This window comes from Thamnophis sirtalis, unplaced genomic scaffold (genome assembly GCF_051295495.1).
Source record: "Thamnophis sirtalis isolate CommonGarterSnake01/CBP01778 unplaced genomic scaffold, rThaSir2_p1.2 scaffold_14, whole genome shotgun sequence".
NCBI lineage: Eukaryota > Metazoa > Chordata > Lepidosauria > Squamata > Natricidae > Thamnophis > Thamnophis sirtalis.
In genome coordinates, this window is record NW_028261394.1 from 18,975,302 (window position 1) to 18,992,957 (window position 17,656).

Here is a 17,656-nt window from a genome sequence, read left to right on the forward strand (position 1 = left end):
GATCCTTAGGAGATGCCATATTTATGGTTATCTCCCATCGGAATCTTAATTTGCAGCCCCTGTTTGTTTTGTGCTGGAGTATGTTTTTCCCCTCTCCCGATCGATAGCGTTCACTTTATGTAACGGAGACAGCCCTGCTATTAAGAGGAGTGTGATTGTGCACAGTCATAGATTTAGTCTCGTGACTCGTGCACACAAGCAAGGCTTTTCCAAGCACTGCGAAGCAGCGTTAGCAGCAGCAGCAAAGATAGTGGGGATTCAAATCAGTGAAAGGAAGAAAAGGGCAGTGCCATTTTATCCCTGGTTGCTGGTTTATGGCATCTCAGAGCTGCTCAGGTGCCATTGTCGTCATGAGCTCCCATGTTCCCTATTCAGAAAAACAGGGTTAACTGGGCTGCTGTTTGCATTTTGTTCCATTGTGAATTTTGTCGTTAGATTTAAATTAGATTTCTCCCATGAGCAAAAAGTCTCTTTCAGCGTTTTTCCTGCTCAGTGTTTTAAGTTTTCATTGGACTTTACAGAAAGGATAAATGCTGATGGCTGGGAACAGCCATCTTTGATCGTAAAAACCTTTTTTTCTGTGAGGAACTCTTGAAAGGGATGTTACAGGTAGTCCTCGATTTACAGTTGAGCCCAAAATTTATGTTGCTAAGTGAGACATTGTTAAGTGAGTTTTGCCCCATTTACGACTTCTCTTACCATGGTTGTTAAGTGAATCATTGCCGTTGTTAAGTTAGTAACCTGGTTGTTAAGTGAATCCGGCTTCCCCATTGACTTTGCGTGTCAGAAGGTTGCAAAAGGGGAGATCACATGACTCCAGGACGCTGCAACAGTCATAAATATGAGACAGTTGCCTGAATGTCTGAATTTTGATCACAGGACCATAGGGTTGCAGCAAAAGTCACAAGTGTGAACAATGTCATAAGTTACTTTTTTCAGTGCCATTGTAACTTTGAATGGTCACTAAATGAATGGTTATAAGTTGAGGGATACCTGTATTTGAAGATGAGAAGGAACTTTTCATATTACTGATTTTTTTTCTACGGCCCCCATCCCATCCATGCTCCCATGATTGAGTTTACTAAGTTTCTGCGACAAATGTAGTTAGATCTCCACATTTGAAAGAAAAGAGGCAATGAAGCACCCAAAACATGCCGATGGAAAGAGGCAGAATTATCAGGGAGCTCAAAGACCTCTTCGGTGAGGCAAGGCTAGAAAATTTGAAGGGCTTTGGTTTTTTTTAACAAATATATCAAATTAATGCATGAACAATGTGACACCTGGGTGTCATACATTCTAATATAAATAAAACTAATAAAGTTAATCATAATTATTTCAATCAATTTATATATTTCTAATAATGATACACATTTATATTAGGTTGTAATCTGTTATTATTCAATTATTCCATGTTTTCTCTTGTTGTTACTTTTATTTTATTATATAAAGGTGTATACACTACTTTTCCCACTTCTCTTATTTCTATCACTTATTCTATCATGTCACCCTTCATTAAAAGACTTTTCCTTTCTATCCTATCTAACTTCTAATCATGTCACTTACCTAAAAAAAAAGATAGGGAGAAAAGGAAAAGGAAATCAGAACAATAACAAAAAAGAGAAATAATCTATCCATTGTCTCTTGCCCGCTTCAATACTTTAATTGCTATGCTCTTTTTGACTTGCCTCCCAAATTCCTCTGTTGAATCTTTATCTCTGCCTGCCATCTGCTTCTTGTCTGCTCAGTCTAGGTATTTGAAGGTCTTTATAGGCAGTCCTCAACATACAACCACGATTGAGACCAAAATGTATGTTGCTAAGTGAGCTTTGTCCCATTTTATGACTTGCCTCGCCACAATCGTTAAACAGATTCCCTGCAGTTCTTAAATTAGTGGCACAGTTGTTTAGTGAATCGGGTTTCCTCATTGACTTGGCTTGTCAGAAGGTCGCAAAAGACAATCACACGACCCCGATGTGATTTGAGGCATTTTAAAATCATCCATCCTGGCATAAAGAAAGTGGGCAGATAGAGGTCCTTTTGGACTTTTCCTGACATTAGAACCAAATCCTAGCTCCGGTGGAAGAATTGGTGTAGATAAAAGAAAGCACAACTTCACACAAACTCTTTCATCCTACAAGACTCTTCACCACCACAAATCGTGGCCATTAGCTTGAGTGGCTTTAAAACCTGTTGGAATAAATTTTACGGAGGATGAGTCTTTGAGTGCTTTTGATCTCGAAGACCCTCCTGTGAATGTCTGAGGTAGCAGGAAATGCTGTCATAAACCAATTCCAGCAACTTCCAAGGATTCTTTCAGTCCATGAAGCTTTGATCTTGCAGAATACAGAAAAGTGCTTGGATTTTCATGGTTGCTCCACTCATACACTTGAGGAAGGCAAGCAGGTTAAATTATTTTCTCCCACTCCTCTGCCTTATTTCCTTATCTCTAGTGCTTTTCTTGGGTTTTTATGGCCCTAAATAGTAACAAGCTGTCTTACCCTTTTTTTTTCAACATGTCCACATTTTTTTAAAAGCAGAAAGCTTTGTATTTTGGTTTATTACTATCTTCCTGGTTAATAATGAGGGTCCTTCGTTGTTTAGGCTTTGTGCCAAAGGAAAGAAAGCCACCTTTGTTTTTGCTTCTTGTTTTTAGAGCACTTTATTTTCCTTCTCTAGTTCTTTGATTTTAGGAAAGTCAATCTCTTGGATAGCTCTGCAAACTAATTACCCCTGAGAGTTTCTTTGGCCTTTTCGGCTGTGGGTAGTTGCAACTAGAGTCAACTAAAGATGTTCCACTAAATAAGATAACAGATTAACAGAGTTGGAACGTGGTTGTTCTCATCGCTTCCAGGAACGGTTGCTGCCTTGTGTCGGTAGACTTTCACAATCCTTTCTGCCTTCCATCACAGGTTCACAAACAGAATCATGGAAAGTTCAGTGTACTGCAAAGAGCAAGTGGTCAGTCCCTGAGCTCCATTCATTCTCCAAAGTTGACTCACAACGTTTGTTGAAAACCAGGCCAATGAGATACAATTTTGCCTGATAAATATCTCCTACTTCTGCAGCAGGTCTGGAAACCCATCGGAATTCTTGCAGGCAGAAATTTTCCATTTTATTTTGCAGAGCAGAGCTGGGAGATTGCAAAGCATACTTATCCTACTCATAATACCTTGTATTGCCTTATGTAAGAGGGAAGAAGGACAGCATAATCTATTGCAAACATTATCCTAAATTTTGACCCAATTCAACCTGCTATATAAAGCAAAATGATACGATGTGATAGGATAAAAGAGCACATTGGCCAGTGTGAGAACAAGTGATGCCCTGGATTTTTGTTTCACACAGACTTGAAAGGGCGTCCCATGGAAATCCCCTCTTCAGCATATTTCTACAAGCATTTGACCAAGAGGCTGGGGGGCGGGCGGGGGGGGAGTGTATGTGAGTTTGGTATTCAGAATTGTTCTACTGATTGACCGTATCTTTCGGAATATAAGACACTCAGAAGTAGATGCACCTAGCTTTTGGGGAGGAAAGCAAGGGAGGGGAGAAATCTGTCTCTGTCTCCCAGCAATTTGCCTCCTTGCACCAAACAGTAAACAGTACAAAATATATACACTGTTTGTGGTGTTACATTTCAGACTATACTTGTACAGATGCTGTTAAAATTGATGTGGCCTTCTGGAAGTTTTCTGCTATTTAAAAGAAGATACAATAGCACTGGGCCTCTTCAGATCAAGCATTTATTTTAAAAAGCTTCTTCATTTTGTTAAGTTGTCTAGAACAATAATAAAGCAGTCTTTAAAAAATAAGTCTAATAATTTGAACATTCTATAAGAATTTATAGTTATTGACTTACCTCCTTGTATAAGGTGACCAGATTTTCAGATTGGTAAAGAGGGACACCTTTGACCCGGGGGGGGGGGAGGGGGAGAGACTTGATTAAAAATTTTATACGGAGCAACAAAAATAGTATTGTAATATTTGTTTTTTATTTCAACATAACTACATTACAAATATAAATTGTAACTGTTGCCAAACATCAAAATTTTGATCACGTGACCATGAGGATGCTGCAATGGTCGCTAAGTGTGAAAATGGTCACTAAGTGTGAAAAATGGTCATCAGTCACTTTTTTCAATGCCATTGTAACTTTGGTCACTAAGCCCATTATACCACCTTTCTAGCCACAGTTCTTAAGTGAATAACTGCAGCTGATAAGTTAGTAGCATAAGTGAATCTGGTTTCCCCATTTGACTTTGTCAAAAGGTGATTATATGACCCCAGGACACTGAAACCATCATAAATATGAATCTGTTGCCAAACATCAAAATTTTGATTGTGTGACCATGAGGATGCTGCAATGGTCGCTAAGTGTGAAAATGGTCACTAAGTGTGAAAATGGTCATCAGTCACTTTTTTCAATGCCATTGTAACTTTGGTCACTATACCACCTTTCTTGCCACAGTTCTTAAGTGAATAACTGCAGCTGGTATTTTGTATTTTGGATAGAATCTTTTTTAAAATAGTCTAAGACAATTTAAAAAAAGAATCCACACAGAATAAATTGAAGTAAAACATTTCAAAGTATTGTGCATAGAATTTTTAAAAATGGTTTCACTTCAATTTATTTTGAATAGAATCTTTTTTTAAATAGTTAAGACAATTTAAAAAAAGAATCCACACAGAATAAAAATATTTTAAAAAATCCTATGCACAATAAATAAAATATTATTTTAAAATACATTAAAAAAATAAAAGAAAAAACCCAGCTCACTTACCAGCAGGCACAAATGAGCACTCCAAGTCAATCCAAAATGATGTAGATGTTAATACAAAGAACTGAGCAACTTAAAATGGTGAAATTAGTCAGGGAAATATTTTTCAAAAAAACTTTGCCACTATTTTTTCCGACCTCCGTGCCCCTCCCCTCCGGAAAATCCAGGAAGTAACACTTGCAGCTTCTCTAGCCAAGTATTTCCTGGAACTCTATGGTACTTGGTCATTTTTTCTTATAAAATGAGGTAAAAGGGGCGCAGGGGGGTCCATTTTCTTGCTTTAATGTTTTAATTATATCTTCAATGAAAGTACTGAGACAGAGAGAGAGGTTAGGACAGAGTGTCTTTTGTCTTGCCCCGGTTAGGATTTCTTAAGCAAATCCATTGGGCTTTCAACATGAAGCCAGAAAATTGGGACTTTTTAAAAACGCCACGGGACAAATTGTTATAAAGCATGACTGTCCCGCTGAAATCGGGACGTCTGGTCACCTTATCCTTGTAGCAAACAGCCTCTTTTCAGTTTAGCCTGATTAGAAGAAGAAAAAAACCTGCCTTTGTCTCCTTGCAGCAAACAGCAAGTTTCACTTTCAATTTCAGTTTAAGCAGGGGGCTCCTGATGATCAGCTGTTTCAGGCTGCAGGTATTGCCATAGCCTATTGAGCCTCCGCAACCCCCATTTTCTCCATTTGCTGCAAGGAGCTAAATTGCTGGGAAGCAGAGGCCAAAGGGTGGGGGCCGGTGGGTGGGTGGGGCTAAATTTGACGTATAAGACGCACTCAAAATTTTCACCCTCTTTTTGGGGGGAAAAAGGTGTGTCTTATACTCTGAAAAATACAGTAGGTTAGAAGTTGAACAGCTCCCATTTCAGGCTCCCAGGATTGAAATTTGCTTGATAAGGGAGTTAGTGCCAAAACAAGCAGCTCTGCGGAATAGATAGTCAAGGTCGATCAGGTGCCTCGAGCTGCAGGAGTCCTCTGCCTGAGGCACTGCCTCAACTGGAGTTTGGCACATCTGTATTTCTTTGGACTCCTCCACTAGAATTGTGCAGGGCGGTGCAGTGACTCAGAGGTTAAGAGGCTGGGCTTGCCAGCAACCCAGGTTCGAGACTCGAATACCACATGAAAGGGTAAGCTCCCATCCTCGCCCCAGCTCCTAGCAGTTAGCAAGCATGCAAATGCGAGTAGATCAATAGGTACCTCGTCGGTGGAAAAGTAACAGCATTCCATGACCATGCTGGCACAAGACCACCAAAATGTCTTCAGCCAGAGTTGGCTCAATGCCCTTGAAGCGGAGATGAGCACTGTCCTCTACAGTCGGCAACAACTAGCGGAGTAAAATCCGCCGAGTCTCCTTTACCTTTTACTACAACTGTGTAGTTGGGAGAGTTGTGGTCTTAGGGGAACTGAGCATTCTGATTCTGAGCTAAGAAATCTGCACTTCTCTCTGGTTTTGAGGATAATGACTTGGGGGGCCATCAGAGTTTTGTTTAACAGTTGACCTTAATCCTGTTTGAAATTTGTGAGATGATCCATCTTTATAATAATATCCCAGGATGTGAGGGTAAAGGCCGGATAGAAGTCAACAGTAAAGCAACATGAAATGGCAGCCTTTTTTAAAAAAAAAGAAACAGTTTTTAATTTGTATTTCTCATATATACATTCACAAACATATAATCTCATAACTATTATTAATAATGTGTCTTATCTTTTAATATTTATAACAATTTTTCTCCTCCTACAATTAATATAATTGAGATTGCTTTTCTACCATTCCATACATCCATCTTATTTTACAACAACTTCTTCCTCCTTCCTTCCCTCCCTTCTTTCCTTCTCTCTTTTCTTTCCTCCTCTCCTTTCTCTTTTCTACTTCCCCTCCCTCTCCCCCACCCTTCCCCTCTTCTTCCCTTTCCTACCCCCTCTCCTACTCTTACTTCCCCTCCATTTCTTCCTCGCCTATGAAAAGGCAGTCTTGTTTAGAAACTCCTCTCCCTTCCCCCATCCCTAATCCCATGTTATAAATCCTAAGAGCTGAGTGGAATCTAAGTGCCATTTTCCCAGACTCAAACGGAGGACTGGTTTGGTGGTAGTTTGGGTCTCAAAGACCAACCTGTTGTCTGATGTAAACAACCTTTCCCTGACAGCAGCCTGGGTTGTTGTTGGTTATTGCAAAGCAGGTTGTTCAGGAGTATTGAACTGAATTGGCCAACAAATCACCAGAGGGAAGCAGACATTAGATGAAAAAACAAAAGATTCTCCAGGTCAGGGCTGTCCCAAAGGTGCTTTTTTCCAAAAGGTAGTAAACTGGACTTTCTTTTTCCTTGAAGACGTTTCGCTTCTCATCCAAGAAGCTTCTTCAGTTCTGACTCAGAGCTGATGAAGCTTCTTGGATGAGAAGTGAAATGCTTTGCACCTTTGGGACAAAGCATTAAGAACAAAAGGATTGGGACCTGATTTCAGAATTTAAACTCAACTTCCATGTACTTTTTAGGCTGTATATATGATGCCTACTGAAGGAGACGACTCTTCAAAAAGTGTCCCTTTAGCGTTGCAGAGAGTCTTCTATGAACTTCAACATAGCGACAAACCAGTAGGAACCAAGAAGCTAACGAAATCTTTTGGGTAAGTGCTGGCAAGGGGTTTCCAAGACCTCTTCAACAGCTAAATGATAAACATAATTTTTCTGGTCTCTTTAAATTGTGTACCTTTTGTGAGTGCAGACGGTGCCTTATTAGGGCTGCAACAAAATTAAAGCATGTTTAATCGATTAACCCCACAAATCTTAATCTGCGTATTGATTCAAACTTTCATATGGGCAGAAACAATGATGTTTTTGGTTTTTTTTTTGTAAAAAAAATGCTTGCTGGCATAATTGGGAGGCATGTGCTTAATCACAACAAACCTCTTTTAATCAATTAAACATCGCAGCACTACTTAGGTGCAGCTCCTAGCGCACTCTGGCACTGAATAAATGTGGCTGTGCCCTGGGGCCTGATGGAGGTGTCTAATTTAAGTTAGTTTCGGTGCATCTTAAGACAACGAAATCCTTTCATTTGAAGCCCCTCAACAGTCTGCTACCAATATCCTGTCATTCTTGAGCATCACCTGAAAGCAGAAAGGAGCAGGCCTGATTCACAGGGGGAAGAAGTTGGCATTCACTACTTTAAAGCAGGGATGTGGAATGATGGCCCTTTTATGACCCGTGGACTTCAGTTCCCAGAATTCCTGAGCCAGCCATGCTGGCTCAGGAATTCTGGGAGTTGAAGTCCGCAAGGCAAAAAAGCACCACGATTCCCCACCCCAGTTTAAACTAACAATGAACTTGGGGCATAGGACATTCTTATAGCCAAGGGGTTGTGGCCATGTGTAGCCTTTTCCCCTTGGATGACCTTGCTTGATGGAAGGGATCCCAACACGATACATGTGACCTCATGTTGAAGACAGAATATTTCCCAGAACTTCCTAAAATTCCTTAAGCAGAATTGTTGTCTGATTCTTAAACCAAACCAGTCTGTAACGCATGCCGTCATACGAGATTGTGCCAAGTGTTATTATGTAGAATATTTGCAAGATTAATACAGGCTCTGGTTTGTGGTCCACTGTTTTATGTTCCTTCGGTTTTATTTTGCATCATGGACCAACCGTTGCCTTTTATTTTTGTGTTTATGCAGCAGGCTGTTTTGCTAGATCACTTTCTTCTTTCACTTAACGCCCCATTGGGGCAGCTGCCCGGCCTCCTTGGTGTGTAAGGTTAAGCTACCATCGTGATTTTCTTTCCAACGGAAAGAGAAGTGTGTGTCCACGTGGCCAGCAACCATTCAGAGCAGAGCAAAATGCAGCCTTTGATGATTCATTAAGAGATTAACTGAACTCCCAAAGGTTTCATAGCTAATCTCATTTTAATATGTCCTTTTTGTTATGTTTTTTGGTGCACCGAGTCAGATATATTTGATGCTTCTGGGTTGCTTTCAAATGTGAGCATTTTTTAAGTGGCGCTTTTGGTTTTGTTTTGTTTTTAAAAGATGGGAGACTTTAGACAGCTTCATGCAACATGATGTTCAGGAATTATGCCGAGTGGTACGTATTGTTTCTCTTCTATTTTCACTCAGCAGTATTCAAATTGAGAGTCCTGTCCTTCATTCAGCCTCTGCATAAGGAATAATCACATTAAGTCTCTGCTTTTATTAATTTAGACAATTCCAGTTCCGCTGGATGGATGGATTTTAAATTTTGTCTTGACCCTGTCCATTTTCTTACCCTGGCTTCACCTTCTTTTTAAGGTGCAGACTCCAGCATGTCACTCAAAAGCAAAAGTGGTCCTACCACCTGAAAAACAGGCCTTTTGCTGGTTTGTAGAGTTTGATGGGCCTAAGGCAGTCACCCCAGGGCTGAGCTCAGATTTTTACAATCCCAGCAGATGATAGCATTTCCGCTGATCCCAAGAAGCTTAAGTTAATATTTTGGATGAGAGACCTCTGAGAAATACAAGTTAGACCGGGAAGATACAAGTTAGACCCCCCCTCCCTTCCCTGAAATAAAAAACACTGGCAAACATTTCCATATTGTTACCAAGGGAACTATATGGAAATAGTTATGAGGTCACTTGGAGTGCAGCTTGGCTGAAAGGAAGCTTTTCTTCGACCAACTGGGAAACCTATTTGATAAGGGAAAGATCTGAAGGAACGTGTAAATTTGTTTTCTTTTTCTTTTTTAATTTAAATAAATGTTTTTTAATTTTAATTGAAACAAGTACAGCATCTTTCTTTACATCTGTAGAAAGTGTATCAATCGATTACAGATCCTCCACGGTCAACAAACATAACTCATATTAACTTAAGCATTATTATATATCCATTTTCATTTGACTGTAATTATTATTTAAAAGTATTAATACAAGTAATAATCTTGAACAATACCTGCCCACACCAGTGGGAAAAGAAAAAATCAAAAAGAAAAGGCAAAAAAAAAAAATAGGACAAAAAACAAACAAACAAACAAACAAACACGACAGGCAGGGAAAAAGAACAAAACACAGGTATCTATTTTAAAAAAAAAGAAGTATATCAGCTGGTTACAACATGCTTTGGTGCTTCTCTTCCATTAATTCATATTAATTCAAATATCTTAACTCAAATGTTTACCATATTAACATCATTATACCTCCAGTTTTAATTACCTATAGTTATTTAAATATCCTTCATCCTTAGCTATATCAGAAAATTAATCCATAACACATGCTGACATTTCATTTACTACTTATAAAGTCCTCTATTTACATCAAATCCTCATATCCTATTTTAGCTGGACATCCATAATATTTAGTTATATCATATATCATAACATTTTCCCAGTATTGATTAACATTTGATTGTATGTATTTTATTTAGTTTTTATAATAGTGATAGTTATTGTAATTAATACTCTTTATGTATAATCCAAAAATGTTTTCTCATATCCAATTGTTATTTATCATATCGACTCCACATTATATACATTACTATCAATATCAATTATTATTCAGCTATATCTGTTACAAAGAGAGCAATTAGATTAGCTAGATTTCTTCAATCTATCAGCCAATTCCACATTATATACATTACCATCAATATCAATTATTATTCAGCTGTATCTATTACAAATTAAAATAATCAGATTTAGCTAATTTTAAGTTATATTCCTGCATCTGTCAGCCTGTGTCCCTCCATGTCAGCCTGTGTCCCTCCATAAATTTGTTTTCTTGTCGGTAATTTAATTTTGTTGTAGCATGTGCAATGACAATAAAGTAAACTAAACTTAAACTAATCGACGTCTATGCCTTTCTTAAATGGAGAAGTTGCCTTTTTGAGGTCTTCAGAACCTGCAATCGGACTTTTAAGACGAAAACCAAATAATTACCTGGCTGGGCTTGCGTGAGAGATAGCCGAGCCCCCCGAGCCTCCCTTGCTCCCTCTCGGGTTGTCCGACACATAAAATTCTAATGGCTGCTCATTATTAATTCAAGCGTTCTGTTTTTTTCTTCAGTTGCTTGATAATGTTGAAAACAAAATGAAAGGCACCTGCGTCGAAGGGACCATCCCTAAATTGTTCAGAGGGAAGATGGTGGTATGTATTAGACTTGGGGAGGGGTGGGAAACAAATTGTTCACCTGTCTCGATATCCCACTGCCTCATTTTTATTTGCAGTCCTATATCCAGTGCAAACACGTAGACTATCGATCTGAACGAATAGAGGATTATTATGATATTCAACTTAGTATAAAAGGAAAGAAAAATAGTAAGTATGTGTGTTCTCTTAAGTAAGAAATCATGTGCCTCAGATAAGCCCTTCTTTATCAAGAGAAGAGAATAACTGTGGAGTCCTTTACTGTTCTCTGAGCTTGGTTGTTTGCTTGGAGACATTTCATTACCCCATTAAGTAACATCATCAGTGATGATGATGATAATGATGGGGTCAGGGTTAAGCTCTGAGCAGAAGTGTAATGTCCTTAATGCTCTCTTGAGCTTGGTGGTTTCCTTGCAGATGTTTCATTACCCAGCTAGGTGACATCATGAGTGTAGAAGAGAGTGGGGTTTGCTCCAGTGGTGGGATTCACTTGCCTTTACTATCGGTTCGCAAATGTTCTCAAAGGTCACTGGGCAGAGCCTCCAGCAGTTCGCCCAAACCAGTAAGAACTGGCAGAATACTACTTCTGGTTTGCTCCCTATGTGCAAGCAAACAACCAAGCTCAGAGAGCACCCAGGATTCCTGAATCATCCTCCTAAGAAACTCAGTGCCTGATTTGTATTATTGGAAACTAGCTCCCTACTTTATTTAGTTCTGAAATACTTTGGTTCAGTTGAGAGGGAGGGGAAAGAGTTGTGCCCACTGAAATGTTTCATACATTTTTAATATGGAGTTTATACCTAAAGCCCTTCTTCCTTGTCTCTTTCAGTCTTTGAGTCTTTCATAGATTATGTTGCAGTGGAGCAGCTGGACGGAGACAATAAATATGATGCAGGGGAACATGGTTTGCAGGTACGCTTGGCCTTCAACTAGCTCTGTGGAATTGCAAAAGATGCCAGAGAAACGTAACTTGCCAAAGCAGCATGTTTGTGTATTGAAGTGTGTTTATTTATTAACAGTGCTACCCCAGAAAGACATCTCTGGGTGACATACAATAGCACAACCAACAACAAGCATAGGAGTAGAATCCCAAATCTAGAAGCCAAGATACCGTGTTTTTCAGAATATAAGACACACCTCCCCCCCCCCCCAAAAAAAAGAGGGTGAAAATCTGGGTGTGTTTTATACACTGAATACAGCATTTTTGGCCTACTGAAATCCCACCCCCTTTGTAAAAACGGATGTGCAGAGGGTTTGGGAGGCTTGCAAAGTGCTCCTGGGGGCTGGGGAGGGCAAAAATGAGCAAAAAACGGACCACTTTTGCCCCTCTCCCCAGCCCCCAGGACCACTCTACAAGCCTCCTAAAGCTCTGCATGCCCCCCCATTTTTTCAAAAAACGAGGCATGCAGGGGTTTGGGAGGCCTGCAGAGTACAAAAATGATTTTTTTAAAAAAAATTACCTCTTCAAAATATTGGTGCGTCTTATACTCTCCGGTGCGTCTTACAGTCCGAAAAATATGGTAACAACTGTGGCAAGAAAGATGGTAAAGGGGCGGGGGACGCAAAATTTACTCACGTGTCTCACTTAGCAACAGAAATGTTGAGCTGAATTGTGGTCATAACCTGTAGTACAGTGGTGGGATTCAAAAATGTTTACTACCAGTTCTATGGGCGTGGCTTGGTGGGCGTGGCAGGGGAAGGATACTGCAAAATCCCCATTCCCTCCCGATCAGCTGGGACTCGGGAGGCAGAGAATAGATGGGGACAGGGCAGCCAGAGTGGAGGGACCGGGGGGGGGGGGGGGGGAAGGATGGAGCGATTAGTTACTGGCTCCTGTCAGAATTAATCCTTCCACCCACCTACCCGCACCCTCCAGCCCCAAAAGGGGATCACACGACCCCAGGACACAGCAACGGTCGTAAATATGAACCAGTGACGGGGATGCTGCAATGGTCATAAGTGAGAAGCACAGTCATGTCACTTTTTCCAGTGGGGTTGTTAACTTTGAACAGTCACTAAATGAACAGCTGTAAGTTGTTTTATGACAAGCTGGGGGCCCATTTCGCCATTCTGGTTGAAAGCCGGTTTTTCAGGGGTGATGTGTAACTCAATTGTGCATTTGTGTCTCTCTCTGCTCGACCTCAGGAGGCAGAAAAAGGGGTGAAATTCCTCACGTTGCCACCAGTGCTGCACCTACAGCTCATGCGTTTCATGTACGATCCCCAAACGGACCAGAACATCAAAATAAACGACAGGTGACATATTTATGGGTGACCCTTAGGATCCTAATGAGTGTGTGTATGTTTCAATTGCTACTGAACAGATGAGGATAACTTTGCACCATAGCTGGTGGCTGCATGTCAGAGGGTCCTGGTTGCCTAGGGAGCAGTAATACATAATCTCGAATAGTTCACTTTGAGCAAATGGAAGACGCTAACTGGAATTCTGGGATCTTGCTTACGTTACAACATGCCTCAGATGTCTGTGTAGATTCTCTGTCATCCAGGTCATGGTTGTCCCAAAGGTACTTTTTCAAGAGGCCACTGGACTTCCTGGTTTTCCTTTGAAGACTTTATGCTTCTCATCCAAGAAGCTTCTTCAGCTCTGAGAGGATGGTGAGGGATGGAAGGATTGATACTCCTTGCAGACAGCTGGTCATTTGCATCCTTTTAGCGGAGTTAAGGTCACCTGGAGGTTTATCTGTGTCATCAGGGTCAGCTGAGTGGTGTAAATGTGTGTGGGAAAGGATGCAAATGACTAGATGTCTGCAAGGAGTATCAATCCTTCCATTCCCCCACCATCAGAGCTGAAGAGGCTTCTTGGATGGGAAGCAAAATGTCTTCAAAGAAAAAAAAAACAAAGTCCTGTTGCCTCCTGAAAAAGCACATTTGGGACAACAAACCTCACAGTCTTCAGAGCTGTCCTCTCTTGAGCTTTTTGTACCAAGCAGGAAACTTCAGGGACGGGACTGCTGTCCTTCCCTCCCCACCCTAGATTTTAAGAAGAGCCCTCATGCTTTCCATAAATGCTTTCACTAATAGACAATTTCTGTTCTTCGCCAAGTAAAGTTGGGAGAATCATTGGCTATAAATAAATAAATAAACGAGAAGTGGGCTAGTGAGGTGAGTTGGCAGAAGGCCATTCCTCTCCATGTTCTGTCCTTTTGGTAAATGATGTAGAAAAGCTCAGCTTTCTTTGTAGACTCCTTAGCTTTTGCAACAAGACTAAAATTTATGAGATTGCTGCAAATACATTCTAACCTCAATCTTCATGGAATTGGGAAGATGGGGAAAAGATAAAGCTGAAATTTTTCTGCATTTGGCAAACTGATTTCAGAACCTGCAACAGGAAAACTTCTACTATTTCTCCCTCTTTGTCCCCCCCTTCTTCCTTCGTCCCACCATCCTTCCTTTTTCCTTCTTCCCTCCCTCCTCCCTTCTTCCCTCCCTCCCTCTTTTACAACTCCAGGCACTTAACAAACAATCATAGACAGCACAAAAATTCTGCAGTAAAGAGATAAAATTGTCTGGGACCTATACTTAATAAGAAACCTAGCAATGCAACTGATCTCTCAAAGATGATGCACTTATGAGTTGCACAGAACTTGATTACTGCATGCATTTCCAAACCCCGTGTAATTCTTTTTTTTTCTATTCTTGTAAAAGGTTTGAATTTCCAGATCAGTTGCCTCTGGATGAATTCTTGCAAAAAACTGATCCTAAAGATGCTGCAAATTATATTCTTCACGCAGTGCTCGTACACAGTGGTGACAACCATGGGGGGCATTATGTTGTTTACTTGAACCCAAAGGGGGATGGAAAAGTAAGTCATAGAAAAACCATCAGGTATTTAACTGGAAATTCTTTGAATGAAGCACCTGTTAACAATTTTAGCATCAGGAATGATATATTTTTCCCCCAGATATAATGTCTTGAAAATTGTGGAAGGTTAACTGAGATTTTAGAAAAGTTATCAGCCTTTTTATCAGATGCGGGGGGGGGGGGGCTGTTTTCATAACTTGAATAATCTATAGTTTCTATTTAAGTGCTGCTACACCAAATATTTTTAGTATGCTAGATATTAAGTTGTTTTTTTTAAGAAATAGCCATGCAATCTTCTTTCTATATGCTACGTTTAACATGCAAGAGGGATTTGAAACAGTTCCAGTACAAAGGAACAAGCAAGGAGAAACTGGATCAGTTCTGGGACTTTCCTTGGCTTGTACAGTCTAGAATCAGCCCTAGCAACTCAGAGAAGCTCCAGTATCAAACTTGAGGCTTGTCAGTTCTGAGCTACATAGCTGGGTCTGCTTGCTACAGGCAGTTTGCAGTTCTTAGATAAAATTAGAATAAGTTTAAGTGTAAGTTTCTAAAATTTAGAACATGAACGTTCTATTGAATACTTTCTGCATATTGCAGTTTTTGAATTCATTGTTTTATTTTCACAGTGGTGTAAATTTGATGACGACGTTGTATCTAGATGTACAAAAGAAGAAGCAATTGAGCATAACTATGGAGGCCATGATGATGACCTCTCTGTGCGGCACTGCACCAACGCATACATGTTGGTTTATATCAGGGAGTCAAAACTAAGTAGGTGCACCAGTCGTCTGTTCTACAGACTGTTGAAATGTAAAACAGGCCTGAATGTTGTTTTTCTCCATGCTGTGTTTAACAGCCATCTCACATTTTGCACTTCTGAAACCACGTTTGCAAAAACTGTGATGTTGAAAATGAAGGGAAGGCAAATGAGATTTACAATTATAAGAAGAGTGTTAATTGTTTCTCTAATTACTTAAAGTATATTTTTAAGGTGGTATCTGCTAGGTTTCTTTTTGTGAAAAAGGAAGAGTATTTAAGAAGCCTGATTCCTGGACACTCAACTTTCAAATAGGGATTGAAAAAAACTACTAGATATCATATGGTCTCCAGAGCAGTTAAAAAAGCTGAAATCAAAATAAACTGCTTCTAATCAATAAATAAGTACAAGGCTTAAGCTATTGGCAGCTCAAGAATCCAGAATGAATTTGTCTGAAGCTCTGCTTCTTGTTTTAAATTTATCTCTCTCTCTCCAGATGAAGACATGCACAAATAATGTATGTGGCATACTGAGTACAGAAACATTTCTAAAATCCCACTGAAGAAAATGCTGACCTTCAGAGATGCAATAATTTGTATCCTCTGTTTTAAAAAAGGATGACGTGTGATTAGCAGTCTTCCTGATGTCAGTTTGGGCAGTACTTCGTGGAATCTGCAGTCAATCTGCAGCTGTTAAGAAATCGTGGTTAAGAAGCTTAACATTGCAAAGGAATGTTGTATCGTAGTGTTTAAAAGATTGCTAACAGTATAAATAAATAGTATTAACTGGAAGAGTGACATTTCAAATACTAAAGTTCTTTCTAGCAGTTCACCAATGCAAATAGTTCATCATTTCTGATAGAAAACTGACTTGAAAGGATTGCCACAATCCCTTTGTTACGATACAGTTTGTATTATGAAAGAGAGGCTAATGAATTCCGCTGTCTTGAAGAACATACAAAGGTATCTTAGGCAGGAATCAGGCCTCTTGTTCACCTAATTAATTAATCTCTGGGCACCCAACTCACTAATACAGCAAGCCGGGCAACTTACAATTTTATAAAAAGTGTTAAAAGCTCTAAAAACAATTTAAAAGATTAAAAGAACCAAGATGATGGACATCCTGGGTGAGAATCTTCTCTACCCTTCATCCACCCCCAATGTGGCAGACCATTGTCAGGGCCCAGGCCAAGGAAAAGAGCCAAGATTTTAGGCTCTTCCAAAAGACCAGGAGTGGGGAGAGAGGACTGCTAAGAAAATATTTCAGAGGATGGATGCTGGAGCATTCCTTAGATGTCCCATCAGATGATATTCCTTCTTGGACAGTGCCTGCCACATTCAGAATAACAGAATAAACGAGTTGGAAGGGACCTTGGAGGTCTTCCAGTCCAACCTCCTGCCCAAGCAGAAAACATCTGGACAAATGACTGTCCAGCCTCTTCGTAAAAAACTCCAGTGTTGGGGTACCCACAACTCCTGGATGGAAGTCCTTCCACTGGTTGATTATTCTCATTGTCAGTAAATTTTTCCTTAGTTCTAGATTGCTTCTCTCCTTGATTAGTTTCCATCCATTGTTTCTTGTCTTGCCTTCTGGTGCTTTAGAATATAGGTTGACCAGCCCTTCCCATGTTCCTGGACCTTATGGGTTGGGTAGATATGTTTGGTGAGAGGCAGTCCCTCAAATGCGATGGATGGATTAAGGGATGGACCAAATGACCATCCACAAGTCATTGGCTGTTTTGTTCTGCTCCCCTAATGCCAATGTTGTATCTCTTGCAGGTGAGGTTTTGCAAGCAGTCACAGATCATGATATTCCTCAGCAGCTGGTGGAACGATTGCAGGAAGAAAAAAGAATAGAGGCCCAAAAGAGAAAGGAGAGGCAAGAAGCCCATCTCTATATGCAAGTACAGGTGAGCTTGGAGAAGGAGCTGCCTTGGATATTCTACATCGTTTCTGCTCATTTTCCCTTCGTTGGACCTCTTTCTCACCCCTTCCATCTGGATGCGGGTCATTCTTATCCTAATAACTGAACCAGCCAAGGCTAAAAGTTCATCCCTAAGTCTGGTTGAGTTTGTGGCTCAGGGGACTCTTGTCATTCCCAACCCAAATCTTTGTGATGCGGGGCAGATTCTCCCCTCAAGACTTAAGCCGTGGAAGTTGATTTGATGAACAGTGGTAACTTGGTGCTCATTGTTAATTGGTT

The 17,656-nt window shown here is 40.2% G+C and overlaps 1 protein-coding gene across 2 annotated transcripts in view; it reads left to right on the forward strand.

The window, feature by feature from the left end:
- The window catches only part of USP7 (ubiquitin specific peptidase 7), a 105,577-nt gene that overhangs the window by 67,845 nt on the left and 20,076 nt on the right, over positions 1 to 17,656 (forward strand). For both annotated transcript variants that reach the window (XM_087728977.1, XM_087728976.1), the window contains exons 7-15: positions 7,266 to 7,396; positions 8,797 to 8,851; positions 10,796 to 10,876; positions 10,957 to 11,047; positions 11,706 to 11,788; positions 13,022 to 13,131; positions 14,542 to 14,698; positions 15,324 to 15,468; positions 17,233 to 17,363. In XM_087728977.1, the coding sequence (XP_087585103.1) occupies positions 7,266 to 7,396; positions 8,797 to 8,851; positions 10,796 to 10,876; positions 10,957 to 11,047; positions 11,706 to 11,788; positions 13,022 to 13,131; positions 14,542 to 14,698; positions 15,324 to 15,468; positions 17,233 to 17,363 (984 nt within the window). The remainder of the gene's footprint in view (positions 1 to 7,265; positions 7,397 to 8,796; positions 8,852 to 10,795; positions 10,877 to 10,956; positions 11,048 to 11,705; positions 11,789 to 13,021; positions 13,132 to 14,541; positions 14,699 to 15,323; positions 15,469 to 17,232; positions 17,364 to 17,656) is intronic.